The sequence below is a fragment of the Echinops telfairi genome, unplaced genomic scaffold (assembly GCF_000313985.2).
Source record: "Echinops telfairi isolate 266 unplaced genomic scaffold, ASM31398v2 ScPeMD7_7400;HRSCAF=8409, whole genome shotgun sequence".
Classification (NCBI taxonomy): domain Eukaryota; kingdom Metazoa; phylum Chordata; class Mammalia; order Afrosoricida; family Tenrecidae; genus Echinops; species Echinops telfairi.
In genome coordinates this window covers 33,431,267-33,441,040 of record NW_022111300.1, presented here as the reverse complement: position 1 = coordinate 33,441,040, position 9,774 = coordinate 33,431,267, and the positions used below count along the sequence as shown (strand labels likewise).

Here is a 9,774-nt window from a genome sequence, read left to right as displayed (position 1 = left end):
CTTACTCCACACTTTCTGGAGCTGCAGAAGCAGGATGAACGCCTGAAACTATTGCCCTGGGATGATCTTTATTTTATTGGGGGCTCTTAAAGCTCTTATCACAATCCATATATATATCCATTGGGTCAAACACATCGGCACATATGTTCTCATCATCTCCAAAATTTTCTTTCTACTTGAGCCCCTGGCATCATCTCATTTTCCAACCCTCTCCCTCCCCCATGCCCCCTTGATAATTTATATATATATATTTCCATGTCTTACACTGACTGCTGTCTCATTTCACCCACTTTTCTGCTGTCCATCCCACTGGGATGGGAGCCATACATAGGTCGATTATTGTGATCAGTTCTCCCATATGCCCCACCCCCCACCCCCCACGTATCAGTGCTCCCTATTGGTCCTGAGGGGTTTATCTGCTCTGGATTCTCTGTTTCAAGTTCTTATTTGTACCAGTATATATGTTCTGGTGTAGTCAGATTTGTAAGACAGAAGTGGGGTCGTGGTAGTGGGGGTGAGTGGGAGGAAGTATTAAAGAACCAGAGGAAGGTTGTGTGTTTCATTGGTGCTCTACTGCACCCTGGCTGGCTCTTCTCTTCCTGTGGACGTTCTGACAGGGGGTGTCCAATTGACTACTGATGGGCTTTGGGTCTCCACTCTGTTCTCCCTCTCATTCCCATTGATAAGCTTTGTTTGTTTTGTTTTGGGTCTTTGATGCCTGATCCTGATTCCACTGACACCTCATGATCACCCAGGCTGATGTGCTTCTTCCACGTGGGCTTTGTTGCTTCGGAGCTGGACGGCTGCTTGTTTACCTTCAAGCCTTTAAGTCTAGAGACGCTATATCTTTTGATAGCCTGGCACCGTCAACTTTCTTCACCACATTTGCCCTGAGATGATCTTTAAGGTCCCCTGAGGTTATTTTAACAATACCTTACTATAACTAGTATAGTGTGAGAAACAGAACTGGGAAGAGTGTGTGCAGACAAACTCTCAACATTCATATGTTAAGGAGTCTGGGAGGCCAGGCTCCCATGAAGGGAAGCCTTCTTGGGTTGGAGATGCATCCCACTCACATTCTCCTAAGTAAAAGTTTTTCCTAAGAATGTCCCCCATAATAATGCCAAATTTAAGGTGGTTTGCAAACACATGGTCTCTTACAGTATGCTTGAAGGTCAACTGCTTGAAGGCTACGTGCCCTGAAGGTTGCCTGCAATCAAAAGCAACCAGACCCTGCTGTCTGCCCCACCCTAATTAGGGCCCACTCCCTTCTGATCAGGATCATACACTGTTCCCCTGGAGAAGAGCTCAAAGACACCCTAACGTCAAGCCAGCTCAGAGATGACCAAGGTTAGGCTCTAGAGCCCGCCCATCCTGTTAGGTATGTGCCATCCTATCACACGTATGCCTCTAGTGCAACCCCTTCCTGTCACACATATGCTTGCTGTGGCTTCCTTGCCAGAGTCTGTGAGTCTGTAAAGTAAGGTCTCATTCTGGTCTTTATGAAGAGGTGAGCCCTTCCATGCTTTCTCTTGTCTGATGTCTCTTTAACTCACCCCTCCATCACCCAACTGCCCCTGGGACCCCCTAGTCAAGAATGTCTGCCGTGAGCAACAAGCTCTTTTAGAACCATCAGTACGGACCGACTGACACCAGCTGGAAGGGTGAGGCGGGAAATGGTGAGTTAGTGTGTATGAGGGAGGAAGCACTAGAAACGATGGGAATGGCTGCAGAACCCCAAGAATAGAATCAATGGTGCTGAACTGTACGGGGCAAGGCCAAGAGCACCGCGTGCAGAGAATGCCTTATACAGCAGTAGTCCCTAGGCCCACCCTCACTCCCCACAATATGAAACCAGAGCCTACGACCAGTAGATGTTTCCACAGGGACACTTGAGTCAAATCGAATCTATGTAGAACTTTCGAAATGGCAGCGATGTAAGTACACTCTTTAAATGGGTCTGATGCAACACCATTCTGTTGTTGGTGCTGCCTTCCTTAGTATTATAAATACATATTTTTCCCAAGTAAAAACTTTGGAATACAGTGGTTTCCAAAGGGCAAATTGTACAGGTAGAAATGGCTGTGGCAGCATAGTTCTGCCGTGTGTATTCTCCACGAGATAAAAGTCCTAATCCACCTTCACCTACACAAGATAGCTCGGGAGGGTTTCAGGCACCATCGAACGAGCAGAAGCAGGTGGCAGGTCAGGGAAGAAAAGCAAGCAGTCCTCAGAAAGTGTCATTGTTTAAATACACTCTATTTTATTTTGTCTTAAAATAGTTTAACCTTTATGCTACAGACTTATTTCAAAAAACAGAAATTCTTATCTTGCACCAAAAAATATATATATAACACTCTGTTTTATTATTTTTTTTCTCCAAAGACCATTAAATACTAAATGGAAACAGAAATCCAAATAATGAATGTAAAGAACTGGTTGGGTTTTTTTTCCTTTTTAAAAACCCAAGCTGCGCATTTCATGACGTTACTTCTGGGCAACGCTTTGTCCTCACTGCGCCCCGTCCCGAGCCCTTGTTCCCGCCACCTCGAGGCCTGCTGCCACACCAGGGCTGGCATGTCTCCCTGTCAGAGGAGCACAAGGCTTTGGGGACCTTTGTACTCTTTAAAAAATAAAACAACAAAAATATTTCCTAGTCATCCAGTGATTTTTTTTTTCCTTTTTAAGATCACTACCCTTTAAAAGTTGTTAAAAGAATGAGAAATACATAGTGTTTTAAATAAAATGAAAACAATACAATGGCAATGGACTAAAATACAGGGTCATTTTAAACAAACAGTGCACAATCTGAGGAGGTGGGTAGGGCACGTCATTTTATATACATGGAAGTCACATCACACGCACTGGAAAACAGGGCTTACAGGCTCTTTGCCTGGAAAAGCAAACAAACAAAAGGAAAGCTCAAAGACAAAACTGCGTCCTTGGTTTTGGTTTTTTCTTTTTCCTCTCAAAAACCTTGTGAAATAGTACAAAAAGCAGGCAACAAATTCATTTTGAACTTACCTAGGCTGCTAGCCTGCTTAAAGTAAGGACAACTGACTAACTTTAGCAAATCAGACGGTTTGTATTCACAATTGTGGCAATAAAAGAAGAACTTGTGAAATGCTTGATTATGAGAGTATGACATTTTCTCAGTCTGGCCTCTTCCCTCGCAAGTGAGGAGATGACGATGTGAAAGCAGTAGTGACAAGCCAGGCCCTTGTGTGACACAGTTGTTAGGTTACTGCTCTGTGGTTCCAGCTGGAGCGGAGATGGAACCAAATCTGTGGCATGATCCCACCTACGGCCCAGGTCCACCCTCCCAGCAAACCCTGAAGGACACTGGCCTATGACAACACTGGGGGAAAAGCATCACGTACACTATACCAGATGCAAAACTGTGACCATGAAAACCTGAAATCCCTTCAGAAGAAAATTTCACACATCACAGGATTGGTTACCACATAATTTTATCATGCATACACTTCCAGAAACCATAGGCCCATTCTTCTGGATCTAGCAATGGAAGTGGTGAAGCTGAGCGTCTCTGCTGGTCAGGAAAGTCCCAACCCAGGATGGGAAAGAGCTGGCAGGCTGTCTCTAAAACCTCCCTTCCTCCCTGCTTTGAGAACTGAATTTCTAAATCTCTGTGTTCTGGTCATCAAACTCAGTAGTCGGGCCAGGAAGAGGTGAGGGAGAAACGGAGCCTGATGTGAAAGCAAAAACCAAAGACGCAGCACCCCCGTCTGCCGCAGCCGACCACGGACATGGTTCTCTGGAGAAAAGGAGGACTATGGGGGCCAAAGGGAGTCTGTCCCGCTGCGTGGACCTGGAGAAAACACACTGTTGACACAGGAACTGGTACGCACAAACAGCTTTATAGGGGGGCTCGGCCCAATACTGGGGGAAACTGAAAACTGCAAAACCTTCAAGTCATATCATCTATCCTTACTCTCCTCCCAATGATTTTCCTGGAAACCCCAGACCAGAAAGTGTACATTTCTGCTTGGTCTAGTATTTTAATTCAAGTAAAAAACAAAACAAAACAAAACAAAAAACCAACAACAACCCCACAAAGTCTAACAGTAAAATCAATAAATTAACCCTAAAGTAAAATGTGAAGGCCCAAGGGCACACCAGTAGTGAATTTGTAGATGGTCTTGTGTCGTTCTGGCCTCTGGATCTTTGGTTTCCATTGAGAATCATGGCCAAGTGAAAAGACTGTTATAAGAGGTGTTCATGTACATGAGATCCATGGTCTTTAAAAAGCCTGATCTACAAATGGAAAGTGGAGCAGAAATAAGAAAAGCTGATGAAGAACACAGAGGCCAGATGCTATCCGAAGATCAAAAACCACATGCTGAGTGAGACACATCCAGTGGAGTGAAACCAAGGGACAGCAAACAGAAAAAAAAGGCCAGGCAGACTCTGACGCATGCGCATGCAGGATGTGTCTTATCCAGCTTGGCGGCCCCACATCCCCCGCCCCAAAGAGGGCCGCCTGCAGCAGGTCAGACACTTGGTAAATGTTGTTCACCAAATGAAACATGAAAACTAGTCCTTGTGCTCTCGAGATATGCAAGAGATACCAAGGCATTTGCAAAGAGGCAAAGGGCAAGCGTTATAAACTGGGAAAACACTGCGAGTAAACTGACAAACCATGGGTGAGGTCTTGCCGGGCAATCTGACTTCATTCCCCTGTGCACAGACACAGTGTTCTACCGCAGGTATTGCTCTGGAAATCATTGACTAAACAACAGCGCGTGGTAGGAAGAATGGGATGACTCATGCCACACAGCTCAGATGCTGCCATTTCCTGGGTTCCCTGAAGCCCCCACTAGCCTTTGTTAGACACTGGAAAACCTAGGGTGCCGTTAATGGGCTTTACATCAGACTTCCTATGATATACTCTTTTATTTTTCCACTTTTGGAAGGTAGAGGAGAAAAACAGCCAGATGAAGCATGAGGCCACCTTGGGCTTAGGAGCTCCCTGTGGGCACACACCCCCAGAGTGAAAGCAGCAATGGCAGAGGGTCCTTGCCTGCTCCCTTCAAGTGCCCAGAACACCTGTAGTGGGTCTGTGGGTCTCTCTCTCTGAAAGGCCTCTGCCACAAGGAGGCAGGATCCAAAGAGTTACAAATTATTGCAAAGAAGAGACCTTGCTCGTAAGTAAAGTCACCTCACTAGTATTTATAAACACAAATGGGCATGTCAATTATTTGTATTGTAGGACATCAACCAGGAGCAAAGTCAGGTAAGAAGGCAGAAGACTTATGCTAAAAGAAAAGGATCTATTTCTGTCTTCTATGCTCAAGGACAAGTTTTTTAATTACATGCCCTAGTAGGTGCCAGTGAGGCCCTGGTTCAAATGTCCGAAGATGGGAGTGCCAATGGATGAAGAGCTAATAGTGGTCAAGTCTAGACATTAGTTACATCACAAAGAAAAATAAATACAAGATTTAAAAACTGAAATTCCTTTTACCTGGTAATTAAAATATTCTAGAAGAATGGTAGAATTGCCTAAGATCAAAAGTCACCAAGTAAAATAAATTGTCTAATAAATGCTCATCGTTTTTATCTTCATAATGAAAGAAATACTTTTCTCTGTTGATAAGTTATTTTCCTAAGCGACTTCTTTTAATTACCAAAAAAAAAAAAGGGGGGGTGTGTGTGTCATAATTTTCCATGAGTTTCAATTCTACAAATGCCACAAACAGCTTCTGAGGCTGAAGCTATGACAATAAGCTCTGTGCCACAAGAGGTGGAGGAGGAAGGGAACAGTGCAGAAGAAACACAGTGACATCCTATTACAGTAGGTATTTACGCCTGCTGTCCTCATCCAAGGTCAGGTCAACAACTTCTGCAGGGGAAGACCACGTCTGCTGGGGAGCCACGGCAGTCCATGACTGTGTTTGCCGGGTGCTAACATACTGTGTGCCGGGGCCATGCTTCCATGAAGACACGCTCTGAATCACGCCTCCTCGAGGATGCACACACCTGCAATTGAGAGCAATAGCAAGAGTACAGTGAATCCCCCACAGGAAACGCATGGCTTCCGCTGTATTGATCAACTCCTTTCCTCCCCTCCCTGCTAAAAAAAGAGCAAACCATGTAAAACAGGTTAAAGGTCTTAGCCAAAAATTCCTGAATTGGGATGTTTCTACATGTGTATTTACTGATGCTACTAATATATCCACGAATGTGGTGGAGGGTGTGTGGGTGGTGGGGTGGGGAGGTTGGTGAGTTATGAACACTTCTTAGCCATAACCAAACACCTTCAGAGAATGAATGAGCCATGGGGCCTGAGGGCTCAGGACCAAGGTCAGCTGGCTTCAAACAGTCCACAAAGACACTGTTCTACATCCTACTTGGTGAGTATCAATTGGGGTCTCACAACTTGAGTGGTCATCTGTCTGAAGGAAAGAAGAGTGAAGAAAAGGACAACACACGGAAGCAAGCCATCAGTTTAATGGACTCTCAGACCATGTACACATCCGCCTCCATCGCCCTCACATTCAAACATTCAAAATGAACTCCGGGTGCCTTGCTACCACTGCCAACTGCTCTGAAAGGGGATGCTGTGAAAAGGTCCCATGCAGAGTAAGAGACAAATGTGCAACACAATGGAAAATCATTTAAACACCAAGCTTAGTAGTCAGAGACTGACAGAATCCCCAAGAGTGGGGTCCTTGGTCTCCTCCTTTCACGGTTGGAACTGCTCAATTTTCAGCCAAATAATAGATAGGTCAACGCCACTAGGGAGGTACACAAACCTTGGACTAATCAACCATTTACAAGGATAATTCCATTATGGTGCAGCAGTAGGAATAGCAAACATTCAAAAGGAAAAGAAACACCTGAAATGTTACTAGTTCAATCACTGACTGACCATGGCCAAGATGATGTTAGTCTGGCTCCATCAAAATTCTAGGATCATCAAGACAGGGCAACATAAAACTCCAGAGACAAATTAATATGACCAGTAACTGAAACATAAGAGAAACAGATGACACTTGTTTTTATGTTAAGTTCTGTACCTGGCCGTCCAAGGCCCAACAATTGCCCTTACTCCAAGAGCAACAGAGGAAGGAGGGAAGTCAGGAACAGCCGGGGACACGGATGGGTAGCTAACCACCTCCAGGAACGCTGACTCTTCTGCCACAAGTCTAGAAGAATTGGGGCCAGGCTACTTACTACTGTTGAACATTTTGATGAACAGTGCTCTAGAAGACTCCTCATCAAAAGGAGGGGGTGATGGTGCAGAATTTCAAATTCCTATGGCCTCCAGACTTTTTGGAGCCCTGGTGCTGAATGAACTATTCCCCTGAGATCCTTTTAGACCAAAAAGTCTGAAGTCTTCATAAAACCCAACAATAGTCTATCTTAATTAGTAAAGATGCCTGCCTTGAACATTGTACTCTTTAAAAATCTCTTTTAAGGAGTTCTAGTGGCACAGTGGGCTAAGCATTGAGCTACTAACCAACCCTCTCAAGGTCTGTGGTTCAAATCCACCAGCCCCTCACAATAAGGGAGAAAGATGGGGCTGTCCCGGTCCCGTAAAGATTTTCAGTCCTGAGCAGTTCTACTCTATACAATGGAGAACTGGAATCAACTCAATGGCTGTGAGTTTATGTGAATGGGGTAAGACTGGGTCAGAAGAAGAAGGCAATTAGTGTCACTAACATATCCATGAAGATCCTTGAATTGATGCTTGCCTTGCTGCGGATATCCTCAAAACAATAACTATATATTTGTAAAGGCGGTTAGATGGGTCGTGCATAAAGGATCCTTCTCTGCTGCTGAATGTCACAACAGAAATGCTGGACTCTTCCATCAGAACTGCTTCTGATTAGATTCAATGAAAATGATGTGCTTGAAGTACTCTGTCTAAACTTCATCTGTCACTCTTTATAAGGGTTCGATCAGAGGGACAGAACTACTTTGTGTTCAAATCCCAGCAGGTGCTCCTTAGAAAAACCATAGCAGAAACACTGACAGTCAAGGGATAGAACTGTGAGCCTCCCACACTTAGTACATTTGGACCCAGATGAAATGTACACACAGTTCAAGTGACCACTGCTATGGACTGTTCTCACACGTTATGGCCAGGCCCCGGGTGGGTCACGTGAGAAGTGGCAAGTGGGTCTCAGGCATTCTAACAAACTAAAAGATGATGTTGGCTCATTTGAGAACTCTAGCTACCTGTGCCACCAGTTCAAAAGAATGAGAGGGGGACAATGGGAAGACTCAGTTACAAAACTATTCCAAGGTGCCTCACAATTCTAGAAAGAAGATTTTGCTCTTTAAGGAAGATGAGTCTAAAACGACTCCCTTACTGAAAGAGCTGCTGAAGAAGAGATTTCTAGGCCCGCCATCTGTTCAGAAATGGTTAAGTAGTTACTAACTTAGATGTGACTATGTTTTCAGAGATTAGGATAATGAGAAGAATTAAAATAAAGGATATAAAGTCCACGCTCTAATTCAAATCTGTCCAAGTGTAAACACTTGGACTGAATGACCCTGTAAGACAAGGAGAAAGCCATCCAAAGGAGCTCTTCACCACACGCACACATACAGGGTCATGCCTGGTGGCCAGGAATATCACGTATATTGAGAATACTCACACACATTATCTTACTGGACGATTCCAATGGACTGATGAGGCAGACATGGAATCTCTCATGCTCTACTGATAGGAAAAAGAGGGCACTTTTTTTGAACCCAGGGTCACATTACCCCAAAGCAGTAGGCCAAGGATTTTGCAGGCCAGCCCGTGTTCTATTGAATGCGTTCCCCCACTCACACTGTCACTTTATGGATATGTGTGCATGTGAAACTGGAGGGCGGGGGAGGTGTGTGTGTGTGTGCAAAACATGGCAAGAACAGGAGAGGCCGAAGGTCTAGACTGACTCTTTAAAAGTATAAAGCTCTTTACTCTTGGATACCTTCTAATATGTGAAACGAAACCATCACCAAAGGGCAGGTGTTGTATGTTGTAAATGTTCTTGACTTTTTATAGTAGTGACCACTACTGTTTTTTGGGTCATGGAGGCCGAAGTTCCCACGGTCCATAGTGACCACTACTATGAAAAGGTCCGGAAAAAGTGTGCACACATCAGAAACGTCCTTTGAAGGATTGCAGGGGTGGAAGGGGAAGGGAGGGCAAAGCACTCAGCGGTAGGTAAGTGCTCACTCAGGTGACGGGAAGAGCAAGACACAGGAAGTGGAAGGTGAGCACAAAATGATCAAGGCCAAAGGAAGGTGCTGGGAAGGGCGAAGGGCACAGAGCACAGAGCACAATACTGTTCCATAGGCAATCTTGCAACAACAGTAATAACTATAATCTATCGGGTGCATTGACACTCAAGCTGGACGGGAGTGATTAGGTAAAGGGAGCTCAAATAACTCACTGCCACGGTGCTGACTCTCACTATGAGAAGACCTTACAGACAGATTAGAACTGCCCTGGTGAGTCTCAGACACTGTAACTCTTTACAACAGTGGTTCTCAACCTGTGGGTCCCAATGCCTTTGGGGGTCTTAAGATCCTTTCACAGGGGTTGCCTGATTCATAGCAGCATCAAAATTACAGTTATGAAGTAGCAACGAAAATCATTTTTTGGTTGGGGTCACCACAACATGAGGAACTGTATTAAAGGGTTGCGGCATTAGGAAAGTTGAGAACCACTGGAATAAGACTTGATAGTCCTATGAGTCTATTGTACACTGCCCTGTAGAATTGCTGCAAATTAGAAGGTACTCAACATAGTGATTT

General features: G+C 44.7%; 1 protein-coding gene across 2 annotated transcripts in view; it reads right to left on the bottom strand.

The window, feature by feature from the left end:
* Positions 1 to 2,227: 2,227 nt before the first annotated feature.
* Positions 2,228 to 9,774, bottom strand: part of CUNH18orf25 (chromosome unknown C18orf25 homolog) — an 83,907-nt gene continuing 76,360 nt past the window's right edge. For both annotated transcript variants that reach the window (XM_045296130.1, XM_004702966.2), the window contains one exon: positions 2,228 to 5,997. In XM_045296130.1, the coding sequence (XP_045152065.1) occupies positions 5,808 to 5,997 (190 nt within the window). In that variant the 3' untranslated portion in view covers positions 2,228 to 5,807. The remainder of the gene's footprint in view (positions 5,998 to 9,774) is intronic.